The 16,941-nt window shown below is 38.2% G+C and overlaps 5 protein-coding genes across 7 annotated transcripts in view; 4 read left to right on the top strand and 1 right to left on the bottom strand.

Moving 5' to 3' along the window:
* The window catches only part of LOC104778621 (protein ROOT HAIR DEFECTIVE 3), a 5,753-nt gene extending 215 nt beyond the window's left edge, over nucleotides 1-5,538 (top strand). Inside the window, exons 2-23 of the mRNA XM_010503076.1 lie at nucleotides 521-661; nucleotides 758-824; nucleotides 909-1,011; nucleotides 1,175-1,245; nucleotides 1,350-1,413; nucleotides 1,495-1,560; nucleotides 1,647-1,694; nucleotides 1,779-1,841; nucleotides 1,928-1,984; nucleotides 2,092-2,250; nucleotides 2,337-2,405; nucleotides 2,486-2,577; nucleotides 2,718-2,796; nucleotides 2,945-3,110; nucleotides 3,253-3,377; nucleotides 3,463-3,725; nucleotides 3,821-3,917; nucleotides 4,021-4,182; nucleotides 4,273-4,377; nucleotides 4,581-4,675; nucleotides 4,777-4,873; nucleotides 4,986-5,538. Of these exons, the coding sequence (XP_010501378.1) occupies nucleotides 521-661; nucleotides 758-824; nucleotides 909-1,011; nucleotides 1,175-1,245; nucleotides 1,350-1,413; nucleotides 1,495-1,560; nucleotides 1,647-1,694; nucleotides 1,779-1,841; nucleotides 1,928-1,984; nucleotides 2,092-2,250; nucleotides 2,337-2,405; nucleotides 2,486-2,577; nucleotides 2,718-2,796; nucleotides 2,945-3,110; nucleotides 3,253-3,377; nucleotides 3,463-3,725; nucleotides 3,821-3,917; nucleotides 4,021-4,182; nucleotides 4,273-4,377; nucleotides 4,581-4,675; nucleotides 4,777-4,873; nucleotides 4,986-5,201 (2,405 nt within the window). The 3' untranslated portion in view covers nucleotides 5,202-5,538. The remainder of the gene's footprint in view (nucleotides 1-520; nucleotides 662-757; nucleotides 825-908; nucleotides 1,012-1,174; nucleotides 1,246-1,349; nucleotides 1,414-1,494; nucleotides 1,561-1,646; nucleotides 1,695-1,778; nucleotides 1,842-1,927; nucleotides 1,985-2,091; nucleotides 2,251-2,336; nucleotides 2,406-2,485; nucleotides 2,578-2,717; nucleotides 2,797-2,944; nucleotides 3,111-3,252; nucleotides 3,378-3,462; nucleotides 3,726-3,820; nucleotides 3,918-4,020; nucleotides 4,183-4,272; nucleotides 4,378-4,580; nucleotides 4,676-4,776; nucleotides 4,874-4,985) is intronic.
* LOC104778610 (chaperonin CPN60-like 2, mitochondrial) lies at nucleotides 5,766-9,419 on the top strand. The gene is made up of 17 exons (XM_010503066.1): nucleotides 5,766-5,898; nucleotides 6,015-6,036; nucleotides 6,356-6,487; nucleotides 6,593-6,752; nucleotides 6,840-7,015; nucleotides 7,109-7,204; nucleotides 7,289-7,393; nucleotides 7,472-7,558; nucleotides 7,672-7,842; nucleotides 7,916-7,984; nucleotides 8,061-8,138; nucleotides 8,238-8,333; nucleotides 8,415-8,514; nucleotides 8,599-8,702; nucleotides 8,794-8,899; nucleotides 8,979-9,057; nucleotides 9,147-9,419. The coding sequence occupies exons 1-17, from the start codon at nucleotides 5,861-5,863 to the stop codon at nucleotides 9,244-9,246; spliced, it is 1,719 nt and encodes a 572-aa protein (XP_010501368.1). The 5' UTR covers nucleotides 5,766-5,860; the 3' UTR covers nucleotides 9,247-9,419.
* LOC104778575 (LOB domain-containing protein 22-like) lies at nucleotides 10,053-12,522 on the bottom strand. Of its 2 annotated transcripts, XM_010503050.2 has the most exons (4): nucleotides 12,413-12,522; nucleotides 12,160-12,245; nucleotides 11,971-12,030; nucleotides 10,053-11,459 (listed from the first exon to the last, which is right to left on the bottom strand). In XM_010503050.2, exon 4 carries the CDS (start codon nucleotides 11,054-11,056, stop codon nucleotides 10,232-10,234), a length of 825 nt encoding a protein of 274 aa, XP_010501352.1. In that variant the 5' UTR covers nucleotides 11,057-11,459; nucleotides 11,971-12,030; nucleotides 12,160-12,245; nucleotides 12,413-12,522; the 3' UTR covers nucleotides 10,053-10,231. The 2 variants fall into 2 exon arrangements, with proteins under 2 accessions (XP_010501352.1, XP_019101715.1); XM_019246170.1 differs by having other exon boundaries at nucleotides 10,053-12,030; nucleotides 12,330-12,522.
* LOC109130248 lies at nucleotides 12,715-13,890 on the top strand. Of its 2 annotated transcripts, none has more exons than XM_019239760.1 (2): nucleotides 12,715-12,790; nucleotides 13,456-13,890. In XM_019239760.1, exon 2 carries the CDS (start codon nucleotides 13,470-13,472, stop codon nucleotides 13,680-13,682), a length of 213 nt encoding a protein of 70 aa, XP_019095305.1. In that variant the 5' UTR covers nucleotides 12,715-12,790; nucleotides 13,456-13,469; the 3' UTR covers nucleotides 13,683-13,890. The 2 variants fall into 2 exon arrangements, with proteins under 2 accessions (XP_019095305.1, XP_019095316.1); XM_019239771.1 differs by lacking the exon at nucleotides 12,715-12,790 and adding an exon at nucleotides 12,797-12,939.
* LOC104778565 (scarecrow-like protein 29) lies at nucleotides 14,368-16,199 on the top strand. The gene has a single exon (XM_010503021.2). The coding sequence runs from the start codon at nucleotides 14,614-14,616 to the stop codon at nucleotides 16,135-16,137; it is 1,524 nt and encodes a 507-aa protein (XP_010501323.1). The 5' UTR covers nucleotides 14,368-14,613; the 3' UTR covers nucleotides 16,138-16,199.

Here is a 16,941-nt window from a genome sequence, read left to right as displayed (position 1 = left end):
TTTTTTTTTTTTTTTTTTTTTTTAAATCTCTTTGATCTGATCAGTTTTTGTTTTTGACCAAGCGTTACTCGTTTTCGATTTCAGTTTCTTAGTAACTTGTTTGTGTGATTCGGGCTGTGATCTATCTCTGCTGTGTATTTCGATTAGGTGATTCGGTTCTTCATCTGTGTTCTATTGAGTAGCAGATTAGTGTAAAAGGTTCGATTTCTGGGGAAATTTGGGTGAGGGGTTTAATGGAAATATCTGAATCGTGGCTAGGTTTCTAAGTGGATTAACAGTTATTTGACTACTGCGAAAATGCGATAAAAAAAATCCAAAGTTGTGATTCTGGGTTTAATGGCGACACTCATGCGAGGAGTTAGGATGATTTAAAGCCTATTTTTTGGAGATTTTACTGAACAGGAATGATTGAGTTTCAGATCCAGTTATTTACATGAGGGAAGATCTTGCTTCGTTTAGAGATACTACTTTGTTGGTGTGTGCTAATTTTATTTCTTTCTTCATTGCTTTGAAACTGCAGATGCCGCTTGCTCTACCCAGCTTATCGATGGAGATGGTGTCTTTAATGTTACTGGTGTTGATCATTTCATCAAGGAGGTTAAGTTGGAAGAATGTGGTCTTTCTTATGCGGTTGTGTCCATTATGGGTCCTCAAAGTAGTGGTATGTATCATAACCTTGAATGTTAAAATTGATTCTTTTTGGGATCTATTTGTTTGTGTAAGGACTGATTCTATGCAATCCTGGTTGAATCTGCAGGGAAGAGTACGCTCTTGAATAATTTGTTTGGAACAAACTTTAGGGAAATGGATGCATTTCGAGGAAGGCATGCTCTATTCTTTGTATACGTTGTTCCAAGAATATAGATTCTAATTCAATATTTTTAACTGCTGAAATTCCATGTTTTCAGGTCTCAGACGACTAAGGGTATTTGGATCGCCAGATGCGCTGGTATTGAGCCTTGTACCGTTGTGATGGATTTAGAGGGTACCGATGGGAGAGAGCGTGGTGAGGTGTGTAACCTCGATCCTTTTCATATTTGCTTCTTTTAATAATTTGCATCACACGCCAGTTAGTATGTCTTACTTTTAGGCTTTGCACTTAATGTGACTGTCTAAAAAGAATGTGTCAGTGCAGAATGCTTACTGACGAAGTTTTCTTGTCTATGGATGTTAGGATGATACTGCTTTCGAGAAACAGAGTGCTCTTTTTGCACTTGCTGTGTCAGACATAGTTCTTATAAACATGTAAGTAGATTTCTGTACTTTATTTTCTTTGGTACTAAAAGATAACAGGACATCGTTTGCCGTCTTTATCTTATCTCCTACTGTTACTCGGATTTGTAATGCAGGTGGTGTCATGATATTGGTCGGGAACAAGCAGCGAATAAACCTCTTTTAAAGACTGTGTTCCAGGTATGTGCCTGTATCTTCTTATCAGGATGAGTTATTCTGATCCGACGTCTCGACATCATTTTCTTTTCTACTTGCGTACAGGTTATGTTGCGGTTGTTTAGTCCGCGGAAGACGACTTTGATGTTTGTCATAAGAGATAAAACACGGGTATGCATTTTGTGTTTTATTTTCTTCGTCGTTCTATTTTCCGGATTTATAAGTTTTGGATGTTTCTAAATCCTGAATAATTGCAGACGCCACTCGAAAATTTAGAACCAGTCCTGAGGGAAGACATTCAAAAGGTACAAGAAAACACAGTCTTAGCTTTTATGTGCTTTGATCCTTTGAGTAATACTGCAATTCCTAATATTATGTCTTAAATACAGATATGGGATTCTGTCCCCAAGCCTCAGGCACACAAAGAAACTCCACTTAGTGATTTCTTCAATGTACGTCTCTATGACACAGGATAAGAACTTAGTATCCTTCTTCTTTTCACTAGGATCAAGAAATAGAGTTGTTTCTTGTTTGACAGGTTGAAGTAGTTGCCCTCTCTAGTTATGAAGAAAAAGAAGAGCAATTCAAGGAGCAGGTTTGTTCACAATTACCTTTACATTTTGGAGAAGTCCAGGGTCACCATTTATTGCTCAACATATGGTTCGTAGGGTAATACTAATCTTTTTCTTTAACTTTTGAAAGGTCTATAATTTGAGACAGCGGTTTTTCCAATCTGTCGCACCTGGTGGGCTTGCTGGTGATCGACGAGGAGTTGTCCCTGCCAATGCATTCGCTTTCAGTGCAAAACAAATGTGGCAAGTCATCAAAGACAACAAAGACTTGGATCTTCCAGCACACAAGGTAATTTTGCTTGCCAAGGCTCCCTCCCATCAGTTGTACATCATTGTTCCTTCTGGTCCTGTTAATTATGTGCTGCCTATACGCAGGTCATGGTAGCAACTGTGCGATGTGAGGAAATTGCCAATGAAAAATTCTCTGGTTTTATCGCGAATGAGGTGAATTTCCTTTATACTGCTTCACGTTTATTCTTTTTCAATGGCTCTTTCGTTAATATTAATATCTAAACTTTTGATAGAATTGGCGTGAGTTGGAAGAGGCCGTACAGTCTGGTCCTGTTTCCGGTTTTGGAAGAAAGCTTAGCTCAGTTCTCCAGTCTAGCTTATCAGAGTAAGAATATCTTGCTGAAAATTGTTCTGTACAGATTTTCCTGTGTGTTGCCGTTATTAAACTATAGGTTTTTATACATATATTTTGACTCTAGGAGGGTGGGAGTTTCCTTTTCACGTGTTTGCTGATTTTTTTCATAGGTATGACACAGAAGCGACATACTTTGAAGAAGGTGTAAGATCATCCAAGAGACAACAGCTGCAAGAAAAGTTATTGCAAGTAATGCAAATGCTCTTAACCTTTGACTGTTATACTTGTGTTTTGTTGCTATTATGTGCCGCCTGGAACATTCAGAGACTTCCATCGTTGTAAAAAACCAGATACCTAGTATTAGGCTCTCATTTTCTTATTGTCCTGTCCTGTCCAGCTTGTTCAACCAACTTTCCAAGACGTGCTTGGACATTTAAGATCTGGAGCACTTGAAAACTTTAAGCACGCTTTTGAGAAGGCCTTGGATGCTGGAGAAGGGTTTTCATCCTCTGCGAAATCCTGCGCTCTGTCATGCATATCTAAGTTTGATAAAGGATGTGAAGGTATAGCTTATTGTTGACGTTACTTCTGAAAGTATTGTGATATAGGATAGAATGTTAGAAACCTGAAGATTATAAAAATGAAAGAAGAACTAAAAAGATATTCGACCTCAATGGGAATCACAAAGGAAATGTTTTGTTGCAGAGGCTGTTATTGAACAAGCAAAATGGGATACAACTAAAACTAGGGAAAAGCTTGAGCGTGATATTGAAGCCCATATCTCTTCTGTTCGTACTACAAAGATGTCTGAACTGACTACTCTGTATGAGGTAAATAGAATTGGTCTGCATAATCTAGCATCAAGAAAGTGTAAACTCCTATCTGGACCTTCCTAATAGATAATCATCATTGCAGTCAAAACTAAATGTAGCATTATCCGGACCGGTGGAAGCACTTCTGGATGGGGCTAATGATGAAACATGGCCAGCAATAAGAAAGCTACTTAGACGGGAAGGAGAATTGGCTGTCTATGGTCTATCCAACGCATTATCTGGTTTTGAAATGGACGAAGAAACACGAAATAAAATGCTCTCTGACCTTGAAAAGTATGCTCAAGGTATTGTTGAAACCAAGGCTAAGGAAGAGGCTGGAAGAGCGTTGATGCGCATGAAGGATAGGTGTCACCATTTTACTCTTTTATCATTTCCTTGTCGGATAACTTCCATCTTTTTACTCAACTTTCTGAATTCTGATTAAATAAACTTCTATTCAGATTTGCTACAATCTTCAGCCATGATTCTGATTCAATGCCACGCGTCTGGACTGGAAAGGAGGACATCAGAGCAATCACAAAAATGGCTCGTTCTGCAGTATGAAACCTACTTGATATAGCAATCTCTCAGTACCTATTCTTTGAATCAATCTCAAATTTCTCAAAATTTTGATATTACCCTTGTTCTCTTTTTTTTCTAGTCCTTAAAGCTGCTGTCTGTTATGGCTGTTATACGCTTGGATGATGAACTTGACAATATTGAGAAGACATTGACGCTCGCTCTGTTTAATTCTACGGGCAACAATGCTACTAGCAAGAGCATCAGCACAATTGATTCACTCGCCTCAAGTACTTGGGAGCAGGTGGCTAAAACCTCACTCACTTTATATTATGAAAACAGAAAATTTCTCATATTTATTGCTCACACCTTATTGTTACCTTGTTATTATCAGGTTGCAGCAGAAAAGACGTTGATCACGCCTGTGCAGTGTAAAACTCTGTGGAGGCAATTCAAGAACGAGACAGAATATACTGTTACACAGGCCATTTCTGCACAGGTATTTTTTGCAATCCCTACTTTCAAACATATATTCGTTTTGCTCATTCACACGAGCTCAGTGCTGTAAATTGTTTTAAAATATAGTCTCTGGCCATTTTGTTTTTAGCTTTTTATCTCCTTTCTCATCTTGGTGATTCATAAGCTATCAGCCATTTAAAATTATAGATGTTTCAATCTGAATAAAGTCGCATTAAATTTCAGGAAGCTAACCGACGGAATAACAACTGGCTGCCACCTCCATGGGCAATTCTAGCCCTTGTTGTTCTTGGATTCAATGAATTTATGACTCTCTTAAGGTACTCTTGCCCATTCTTTTAAACTCACTCAGCTTTTTCATATAATCAATCAAGATTTCCCTACTAACTTTGGCTTTTCTTGCCTGCATCTCTCGTTGCAGAAATCCTCTATGGCTCTTAGTTCTTTTTGTTGGATACCTTATTTCCAAAGCATTGTGGGTGCAATTAAATATTTCAGGAGAATTCCAAAATGGCGCGGTATGAGCACGACTTCCAACATCCTTGTTTCCACTTTTTCTCCTGCTCTTCATTTGATCACAGTTGTATAATCTCTCTGAAATGCCAATGTTTTATCTGTGATCGACAACAGCTACCTGGACTTCTCTCCTTGTCAACCAAATTCCTTCCAACGGTCATGAACCTCCTTAAAAAGCTAGCAGAAGAAGGACAAGCACCACCCACAAACAGCAACCAATCAATGAACTCCTCAGCTCAATCCGAGGTAACAACCAATGGAGAAAGCAGTAGCAGCAGCAGCTCTGGTTCATCTCCAGCAAAAACCGTACCAATTGATACGAGTGCATAGAAGGAAGAAACTATACAAGCTTATGCTGTAGTGCGAGCCCACGAAACTAGAAACTTAAAATTCGTTGCCCTTTTCAAAAAAAGTAGCTCTCATTTTTGGTGTTGATCAGAGAGATTCACCGAGAGCCATATGTTTTTATGTCCTCCGATGGCATTGGTTCCTCTTGCAGATGCCAAAGTGATCTTGTATGTTCCTAGACTAAGATTCTGATGCAGACAAAAAAATATTGTTGATTTGTTTGCAAGTTCTGTAGTGATGTGGTTTATTGTATCTGTTAAAGAAGAAAAACCGGTTTTTGATTAAGTGAATTCAGTTTGGTTTGTTGATTGATAAATTACAGATTTTCTCATTTGCAAGTTATATCACGTCAAATTCAGTGTAATCAGTTTTCTCACTATAGAATTTTGGGCCGTTGGAAAAAATTATCAAATGGGCCTGAGGTAATGGATGAACTTGCAAACCTAATTATGGAGTTGCAGAAACAGAGCTTAACCCAACAACGCACACAGAAAGTTCCAGACTTTTGTTTTTCTAAAAGAAAAAAGTTTCACCCTTTGGACGAAAATAAAATAAAATTCATTGATCATTCACCATCAAAGTCAAAAACCCCAGAAAAACCCTAAAGCCCTTGAAGCCTCTCTCCTTGTTTGCAAGCGGAAATGTATCGAGTGCTATCAAAGTTATCTTCTTCAATTGGGTATGGTTTCGTTCTTTCATACAATGAGCTTATATTCAAAACTTATAATTTACTCGATCAATTTGTACTGATGGGCAATAGCTTTTTTCTTCTTTCTGGGTTTGATTGTTTTGCAGTGCGTCTACTTCCAGGAAACTGGTGAGTTACTTTGAACTCTCTGGGTTACTTTTTTTTTTGCAAGTTTGATTGCATTTCGTTTATGGACATTATTGTTTGTTGGTTACCGGCTAAAAATGTGTCAAATCAAAGATCAAATTACAGGTCCAGAGAAGTTGCATCAGTGATGCAATGTAAAAAAATTAGGGTTTACATCAAAGTTTACAACTTGAGCTACTTAATTGGCAGAATTGCTCTGGTTTAGTCTGGAATTTAGCTTGAATTGGCCTAACCTCTATCTCTAACTGTCTGTTTGATTACGATTTTGATCTTCTTTTTGGTTTTATCTCTTGCCATTAAGGTTTCTGGGCGGATTATAAGTAGCAGAAACTATGCAGCCAAGGATATCAGTTTTGGGATCGGTGCTCGGGCAGCTATGTTGCAGGGTGTATCCGAGGTTGCAGAAGCTGTGAAAGTCACTATGGGGCCAAAGGTATATTCTTTTTTGGTTCTCACAGGGTTTAGAGCAATGTAGAGTGGGTTGTTCTAGAAACAGTCGGTCAAATTCAATATCTTTCTTTTAATTCTGGGATGTCAGGGAAGAAATGTGATAATTGAGAACAGTTACGGTGGACCAAAGATCACAAAGGATGGTGTCACCGTGGCAAAAAGCATATCATTCCAAGCAAAAGCTAAGAATATTGGTGCAGAGCTCGTGAAACAGGTTGCAAATGCCACTAACAAGGTTGCTGGAGATGGTAATGTTCCCTCTTTGAGTTAATGAGAACACATTGCAGAGATCATATCATCATCTTAATTTCTGTTTGCTTTCTTTGGTTATATAGGTACCACTTGTGCCACTGTTTTGACTCAGGCGATACTCATCGAAGGTTGCAAGTCAGTGGCTGCTGGTGTAAATGTGATGGATTTGCGTGTTGGCATAAATATGGCAATTGCTGCAGTTGTCTCTGATTTGAAAAGCAGAGCTGTTATGATTAGCACCCCGGAAGAGATTACACAGGTGAATTTAGAAACTTATTCACTATGTCAGCATTTTCGAATGATATACCAAGCGTTGATCTGTTTACTGCTATTGCTTATATTCCTTTGATAGGTTGCTACTATATCTGCAAACGGGGAGCGTGAGATAGGGGAACTAATTGCAAGAGCCATGGAGAAAGTTGGAAAGGAAGGGGTTATCACCGTTGCTGTAAGCTTACTTTTTCTTCTCTTGCCTTGCATATTAGATCACTTGATGATTGCCTGATCACTGTATTATTCTTCGAACACTCAGGACGGTAACACTTTAGATAACGAGCTAGAAGTAGTGGAAGGAATGAAGCTAGCCAGAGGTTACATTTCTCCTTATTTTATTACGGACGAGAAGACCCAGAAATGCGTGAGTGAAATCTATCATTTTTGGTAGGTTGTGAAAAGGAAAGAAAGGGTATTGAGGTAACTAAAGGTTGTTTTGTAGGAGCTTGAAAATCCCATCATCCTCATTCATGAGAAGAAGGTTTCAGACATGAACTCTTTGTTGAAAGTTCTAGAAGCAGCTGTGCAAGTAAAGTCTTTCCTTGATTAACTATAATACTTTGTTCTGAAGTTCGGTTTATATAAGTTTGCTACAAGAAAAAACCACTCACTTCTCTTTTTATATTTTTTATGGTTGTACAGAGTAGCAGACCACTTCTTATTGTAGCAGAAGATGTTGACAGTGATGCATTAGCTATGCTTATTCTCAATAAGCATCATGCTGGGCTTAAGGTATGCGCTATCAAGGCTCCGGGGTTCGGTGACAACAGGAAAGCAAGCTTGGATGATCTTGCGGTTCTTACTGGAGCGGAGGTAATTTCTAAGAAACAGCATGTATTATATTTGTGTCACGTTTTCATTTTCTAACTCACTCGTTTATGCACAGGTTATCTCTGAGGAGCGCGGGCTATCTCTAGACAAAATTCGCCCTGAATTGCTTGGAACTGCGAAGAAAGTAAGAGGATATATCATATCTGGTTTCTGTTTCTGCTTATGTGAGTATCATTTCTAATACAAACTCTTTGAAAAAGGTTACTATCACCCGTGATGACACTATTATCCTACATGGTGGTGGTGATAAAAAGCTAATCGAAGAAAGATGTGAAGAGGTATATGATTATTTTCCAACAATATCTCTATCATGAATCTTGCTCACTACTACACTATATACAGTTGAAGCAACCCTTTGTTACTTTCATGTTCTACAGTTAAGATCAGCCAATGAAAAGAGCACTTCCACTTTTGATAAAGAGAAAACGCAAGAAAGACTCTCAAAACTATCAGGTGGTGTTGCAGTCTTCAAGGTTAGTCAATCACCCATCAATCGAGTCTTTCTAAACTCTTCCATACCAAAAATAGCTGATATGTGTCTGGTTCCTATATAGGTTGGAGGGGCAAGTGAAACTGAAGTTGGAGAGAGAAAAGACAGAGTCACTGATGCTTTAAACGCTACAAGAGCAGCCGTGGAAGAAGGCATCATACCGGGTAAGTATATATTATTCGTTTGCTCTCTCTGTTTCCTCTGATTATTTCATCATGTTGCTTTCTAAGTGTGTAAATTTCGACTAGGTGGTGGTGTGGCTCTGTTATATGCTACAAAGGCTTTAGACGACCTTCAAACTCAAAACGAAGATCAAAGAAGAGGTGTTCAGATTGTTCAGAATGCTCTCAAGGTTTTAATCTCTTTCTTCTTCATCATGAAAGTTCTTTTCTTCAATGTCCGAAACTGTAAACCGTGACAAGGAGTTGTGAATCTTTGTGTAGGCTCCTGTAGTGACAATAGCTGAAAATGCTGGTTACGATGGTTCTTTAGTGGTTGGCAAGTTATTAGAGCAAGACGATTGCAATTTCGGTTTCGATGCTGCCAAAGGTTAGATACTTAGTTTCCTTGAGTACATCTGAAAACGCAAGTCTCATCAATCTTTGAATTTTGTTTGGTGTTGCGATAGGTACATATGTGGATATGGTGAAAGCTGGAATCATAGACCCGGTGAAGGTTATCAAAACTGCCTTAACCGATGCTGCCAGGTAAGAAGTGTCCTAAAAAATCAAACCGTTGGTTGTGTATGTGGAACTACATACTAACTTATGATCATGTATATGTGTTGAAAACGCAGCGTCTCTTTGCTTTTGACAACAACAGAAGCCTCAGTCCTTGTGAAGGCAGACGAGAACACTCCAAAGCATGTCCCTGATATGGCAAGCATGGGCATGTGATGACACACACAAAAAAAACATCCAAATCTTTCTTTTTAAGGATTTTTGTTTTCTACCAAGTTAGAAACTATCTTTTTCAGTTTTAATTTGTGGGTCTGATTCTCTATATATTGTTACAGAATTATAATGAATTTTGTGGAATCCGCAAAAAATATATTTGTCATCGTGTGTTACGAGTTCTGAGCTTAAATAAAGTTTATATAAATCTCACAGGGACAAACTTCTGCGGCATTATTAAGAACCTTCCCTCTCGGATAGAGGATAACGCAATGTCAATAGATCTAAGCAAAATTATTATTACATCTTTTCCGACCATGGGAACATCAAAAACTGAAGTAATTGATAAAGCTAAGGTTTCAGAGCAACTTTTGTTGTTTAAATGTGTCGGAAATTTCGGTTTAAGCTACAGAAAACGAGAAGGGAAAAAAAAAACCAGAAGAACAGAGGAAGAAGAAGAGATCGATCTAAGAAATTTTTGGGAAAAAAAAATTTGGACCATTTCTCGATTTGTGCGTGTCATCCTTGCGCAGGGGCCATGCTAATCTTCTCTGTATCGTTCCAATTTTATCGGATGTCCCCGAAGGGACAATCACGAACCCGACTCTATCGATATATAAACACAGGTCCTTCTCTACATTTGAGCGATGTGGGATAAATTGCCCTCGTCTTTAGTATTAAATGGGCCTGTCTGCCTTTCTTGATGGGCCTTTTTCATTATTACTTCACACCCGTTCGAGCTATTTTTATTTTCTTAAGATAGGAAATATTTTATTCAATCAAATTCTTGTAGATTCCATCCATGCCTATTCAATCTAAAATCCTAGGAGATAAATTAAGAAATTGAGATACAAACAAAAGATTCATGAAAAAATCTATTTAAAATCGATCAATGAGGTGTTTGAGCCCTACGTACGTCTCAAGCAAGACAGAGTAAACCTGATCATACAAAAAGATTAAATGAAGTGGAAAAATAAAAAATAAAAAGCTATGAAGAGATGATGAACTGTGAGGAAGGAGGCAAGTCGAGTTTCCGTTGTTCAACGAAAGCTTCATGAGGCTCGAACTCGTGTCTTTCGCTAGAAACCTCTTCCACGGGCTTTATGTCCTCACATTCATCGATAAAACCTGCCTTCATATTCACTGTCGTTGATGAATCTTGAAGTTGTAGACACCACATGTCTTCTTGTAACCCACTGAAGTTATTTCCGGAAGAGCAATATTGTTGTTGTTGTTGTTGATTTGGTTCTTGAACAACGTGGTGGTTCAGAGGGTAATTGTAAGGAATCGAACTGTTGTTGCTTAGATCACAAGAACTAGAAAAACTCGAGAGATCCTCTGGTTCTTGAATCTGAATTTGCGTTTCTTGATGATGATGAGCACGGTCACGGAACATAGCCAGTTGCTGAAGAACAATCTTCAATTCGTTCCTAGTGTATTCGATCTGGTATTGAAGCTTTCTTATGATACCATAGCATCCATCAACAGGGTCATTGGCACGAGCATCGGACTGAAACATGATTGTATGCATAGCTGCGTCTTTCTCAGGAGGGGTAAGGGATTTGATGATCTTGGTGATGTTGCTGACTCCAAATAGCTTATGCGCATTTAGGAATTGACGGTGACGGTCGTGAGGAAAATAAGGAGCCAGAAGACAATCGGGAGCGCATTTCCTGCGTTGGTATTTGCAGGCGGCGCATGCTTGGTTTGTGCTGTTGGTGTTGGTGTTGCTGTTGCTGCTGGAAGGTTTTAATGGTGTTGTTGGTTTGGGAGGATGTAAAGGGAAGGCAGAAGAAGGTTTGCCTGAGGGCATATTAATTGTTTGACAGGCTTGGGGAGTTCGGTTCCTTAGTTTTCTCCTGGTGGGAAGGAAATGCAGGGGAATGGAGAGAAATGAGGGAGGAGAGACAAGATGATATAAGACAGAGAAAATGAGACAAGAGAGAGAGAGAGAGAGAAAGAGATTTTGACCAATTCAAGTCATGGGGCCTTAGTGTCTATATTTAGAAAAGTGATAGAAGTGAATATGGTCGTGTCTTTCCTAATGGTGAAAAAATAGAATGGACGACTGGAATTAACTAAAAATTGGCTATGTATAGCTTTATAAAAGTCATTCTGTATGGATGTAATGTAATAGAAGAGAAAGAAAAGATAAAATGGTTATATATGAGCTAGCGTTACCAGTTTCTAAACCTGCTTTTTAGTTTCTTCTTCATCTGCAACCAAAAATTTTCAGCTTCATGGACATCATCAAGAAGTTTCATGAGATTCAAAAGCAATAACAAGAAGTTTATGTTTAGGGTTAAGATACCATTTACAGCCTAGCTTCTAAAACAAACAAAGATTTAATTTCTTACAACTTACTCTGGAAATGGTGTGAGACATGGAAACTAAAGACAAACTACTACCATGCTAATTCTTTTCTTCCTAAGGCTTCTTTGACTTATAATGTGAGACAATCTTCATATCGTAGAAGAGTCTAAGACCAGAAGTAAAAAAAACAGAGAACTATACGAGTTGGTCATACTGGTAACAAATGCAATACCGTTTTGGTAATATTTCTAAATGTCTCAAAAGCTCAAAACGTGACGCTACTTGTGTAACTTAAAATATAAAAATGTAACAATGACTAAGGTTGATGGTCCATGAGATTCCCTATCTAAGGCCATAAATAAATTCCATTCCATGTTAAGATTAAAGAAACAAACTTAGGAACAAGAATTTCACCTTCTTTGTTCAAGCAAGATTGACGGATTCTTCCAGCTTTTGTTTCTGTCCATCAACAGTCTAAAACACACAAGATCCATAGATTATCTCAATTAGAAATAAAGCCAGAGCTGAGCTCACATCACAACACACTAGCTAGTGTACTTCAAAGTCGAAACACAAAAACAAGAAACAACAAACTTGTGTTACCATAGTTTTAGAGCCAATGGACACAGAAATCGAATTCAACATCTTCTGACAATGCTCAAAACGCATTTTTTTTTCAATTCACTCACCTGAAAATCCCAAAGAACGTAACCAAAATCAATCCTTACTACTGGAACCCAAACAAGGACAACAATGGGATTATTTGAACGAACCGATGAATCATAACTTCCAGAAATTAACGAAGACCATATACAATAATCGAAATGAGTTGTACAGGTCACTACTGTTTCCTTACTGGACAGAAATGGAAAATGAGAAGGTAACGACTGCGTCTGGTCCGGCTCCGGATCTTTAATTGACGGCTTCTGAACCGCCGGCGACGGTAATATAAACTTGACTTGAGTATCCAATACGACGCCGTAACGGAAAAAAAGTATATCAAACGTAAAGGCAAGAAACGACGCCGTCACTAAAAGAAGAACATTACTCCATGAAACGACGTCGTACGCTAAATATATTTCTCAAAAACGACGCCGTAAAGAAAAAGTGTTAATAAACACGAGGTCGTGAAACGACGCCGTTCGAGATTCTTACAAACTTCGTTACGCTCTCTATTGTGAGAGGAAGAGAGAAGTTGTCGCCGATACCAATACAAAGGAGAAGGCCATTGACGGTGAGTTTGTCCTTTCTCTTTTTTCTGACAAAACCAGAAAGTTTCAATCTTTATTTTAGAGCGAAATCGGTTTATTTGAATCGCCAAGAAAAAATACTCTTTTTTTTTTTATCGTCTCTTATATAAAAAAAAAAAAGGCTTTTGCTCAGGTAACAACCGTTCTTCTTGGATCTTGGATTGTATTCTGCTTTTATGTTCTAGATTCATAGGTCGAGATAAGTAACAAATTAATGGAATTACTTTTGATCTTCGATTCGTTTGGATAGTCAAACTGCAAATCTCTCTGGTGTTGCAATTGGGTAGGGGGGGTCATCTGAAATCTTGTAATTTTGAAATGCTAATGCCCAAGTGCATCTTAGAGGTGTTTAGAACTCTTCAACACAACTTTGAGAGTTATATGGATTGATAAAGTTATGTTTTTTTCTGGTGTCTTTCTTAAAAAAACCATGTGAAACTATCTAAGCTCTCAATGACATGTATTGGGAAGTAAATACGATGTTATTTCTTTTTCTAGTGCAGAGCTTTCTTGATTCTTAATTATAACTTTGCTTGTAGTGATAATTGGTTGTCGGTTTGCAAAATTTTATTTGGGTTCAGAAGAGGAAGTTTCTTTCCTATGTCTTGTAACACATGTATGACCAGTGTTTGAATATGAATATATGCAGGACTAAACAAAAAAATGTCGGTGAAACCCACAGTCGCTTTGAGAGGTATCCTAGTAGGTGGAGTGGCCATATTTGCCAAAGTTGCGGCTGCAATGAAAGCAGCTGGAGGTGTAAAGCTTGGTGCAGCTGCTACAGCTATGACCGTGGCTGCTACCGCTGCTGTGAGTGGAGGATCTAAGCAAGATCAAAAGCAAGATGCTTCCAAGGCACCACCACCTTCTAAATAAGTATTATTATGATATCCAAGTAATTCTTCCTTACCAAATCAATAAAGCAGAGAATAACTCCATAAAAGACCATTCTAGTTTTTCCAAGGGTTCTTATGGAGTTACATTCGATGTAATGTTGTTGTTACTTGAAAGTGTTAAAACTGTAGTTTTCTTCTGTAATAATAACTTCTTTATTCATATAGTTAAAAGGAGATCGATTGCGATATTGAGCTTGTATATCCACAAACAGGAGTAGTTTTTTAAAAGAGAGTTATAAAAACATTTGGGTGTGAAAAAAACTTTCAAGTCTTTAACCAACAATCAGATGAAAGATAATTACCTATTCATTTCAATAATCTTAGTATGTATTATGTCTTCGGAAACATACACAAACAAACCACTACCCAGTAGTGGTTTGATAGAAAAAAAAAGATCTGAGTTTGACCAACGGATAGAAGATAACACAAGATTTTATGCGTGCATCATACTATGTCCCCACAATCTAGGCCTTGTTTTTCTATAATACTTAATGACAACATCATAGTACAGATTTGATACTTTAATCCCTCAAATTTGATATAGTACTACCCAAATATAACATTATATAATCTCTGATATGCAACATATTCAGTATAGTACAACCTACAACTACAACAATGGTCCCAAATCGCAATAAGTGAAGAGACTAATTGACTTGTGGAATGCCAATCAAATTGTAATATTCAAATGATATTTTCACAAGTCTTACAACCATTTTCTAAAGGTAGTTACCAGTTAATATAGTCCTCGACACACTCCTCTATATAAAGATCACACGCCATTTCAGTATATATTCAAATCTCATCTAGAAATTCTCCATCCATATGTTTTCTATTCCTGTTACTATTGTTTATCTTTTTCCTTAACCTATCACCTAGTCACAAACTATACATTTTTCATCATCTATTCAATGTCGTTAGAAGAAACAGAGCCACCGAACCAGACTCTAGATCATGTCCTAAGCTGGCTCGAGGATTCTGTGTCCTTATCCCCATTACCAGGATTCGATGATTCTTATTTGCTCCACGAGTTTGATGGATCTCAAACGTGGGAATGGGATCAGACTCAAGACCCGGAACATGGTTTCATTCAAAGCTATAGTCAAGATCTTAGTGCATATGTGGGTTGTGAAGCAACTAACCTGGAAGTTGTAACAGAAGCTCCATTCATTAATTTGGATCCTCTGCCTGAACTTCAGCAACCAAACAATCAATCCAGGAAAAGGAGCAGTGACAAGCTTATCGAGGCCCAACACGTGAAAAGATCAGCAAGGAGCAAGAAAAAATCAAACAAGTCTAGTGAGAAGAGCTGCAAAGATGGTAACAAGGAAGAGAGATGGGCAGAGCAACTACTTAACCCTTGTGCCTTGGCTATTACGTCAAGGAACTCATCAAGGGTTCAACACTACCTTTGTGTTCTCTCTGAACTTGCTTCTTCTTCTGGCGATGCTAATCGTCGGCTTGCAGATTTTGGTCTTCGCGCTCTGCAACATCATCTTTCATCATCCTCTTTGCCATCATCCTCGTCGCCCGTTGTTACGTTTGCTTCAGCAGAAGTGAAGATGTTTCAGAAGACTTTGCTTAAGTTTTATGAGGTAAGCCCTTGGTTTGCTTTGCCTAATAACATGGCAAACTCAGCAGTCCTGCAGATTCTAGCACAAGAGCCCATAGATAAAAAGGATCTGCATATTCTTGATATCGGTGTCTCTCACGGTATGCAATGGCCCACTTTGTTGGAGGCTCTGAGCTGCAGATCAGAAGGACCTCCTCCTCATGTTCGAATAAGTGTTGTATCTGATCTTACTGCAGACATACCTTTCTCTGTTGGTCCACCCGCTTACAGTTATGATTCTCAACTCCTTGGCTTTGCTCGGTCTCTCAAGATCAACCTCCAGATTAGTGTAATTGACAAGTTCCAACTCGTTGATACCTCACCTCACGAGACCTTGATCGTCTGTGCTCAGTTTAGGCTGCATCACCTGAAGTATAGCATCCCTGAAGAGAGGAGCGAAGCTTTGAGGGCACTGAGAAGTTTAAGGCCAAAAGGAGTAATTCTTTGTGAGAACAATGGAGAAGCCAGTGGAGACTTTGCAGCAGGGTTCTCCAGGAAACTTGAGTATCTGTGGAAGTTTCTGGATTCAACAAGCTCCGGATTCAAAGAAGAGAATAGCGAAGAGAGGAAGCTAATCGAAGGAGAAGCAACAAAGGTGTTAATGAATGCAGGAGAGATGGGTGAAGGAAAAGATAAATGGTATGAGAGGATGAGAGAAGCTGGTTTTGCCGCAGAAGCATTTGGTGAAGATGCGATTGATGGAGCCAAATCTTTACTGAGAAAATATGACAAAAATTGGGAAATAAGAATGGAAGATGGAGACACCTTTGCTGGGTTAACATGGAAAGGAGAGGCAGTTTCCTTTTGTTCATTGTGGAAGTAGCTAGCCATCTTTATGCTTGTCTTGGTTTATCTATCTGAATAATCACAACATTTGGAGGCAATTTCCTGTTGTTTATTGTGGAAGTGGCTAGCTTATTAATTTATGGTTGTCTCTTGGTTTATCTATTTGAATGATCACAACCTTTCACCAGCTTATTGAATGATCACAGAAACAAGTAATGAGGCAGAAGAAATCAGAAAACAGGCAAAAGCAGAATTCTTTTTGTACTCGTGTTCAAAAGGAGATAAAAGTATATGACTGATCACAAAAGGAGATAGATGCAACAAGAAACTATCTAATTATCTCTTTGTTTCCTTTTGCTCGGCTTGTTGTATCTCAGTGACACTAAGCTTGGAACATAAGAAGTGAAGTATCGAGGCATAGAAACTCCAACATTCACAGATTTGAAGTATCCATCCTTTCCAATGATACAAGCTTTTGAGTAGTTGAGCCTTGGATCAAAAACTACAGCGACTTTTTTTTTTTTTTTTTTTTTAAAAAAAAACAATGGGCCTAGCCCAGATATTTGTTGAAGATAGCCCAACATGTTATACGGAGGAGAAGAACCATAAAACTGGTTTGAAATTGTTAGTGGTATATTGATGTGTATCTATTGAATTTAAAACTTAAATAATAGAATGTTGTTGATAGAAGAAACGAATCCAGTGTAACTTTTGTTTTTGTAGGAGAGAAGTAGTATAATGTATAAGAGTCTTTTAAAGTGTAAGAGATATATAAGACTAATATATACATCACTCGTTACCAATAATCAAGTTGGAAACCATTCACATTTAATTTATTCGT

This window comes from Camelina sativa, chromosome 1, assembly GCF_000633955.1.
Source record: "Camelina sativa cultivar DH55 chromosome 1, Cs, whole genome shotgun sequence".
In the NCBI taxonomy this organism is placed as follows: domain Eukaryota; kingdom Viridiplantae; phylum Streptophyta; class Magnoliopsida; order Brassicales; family Brassicaceae; genus Camelina; species Camelina sativa.
Note: the sequence above shows the minus strand (reverse complement) of the source record. Positions and strands in the feature narration are given on the sequence as shown.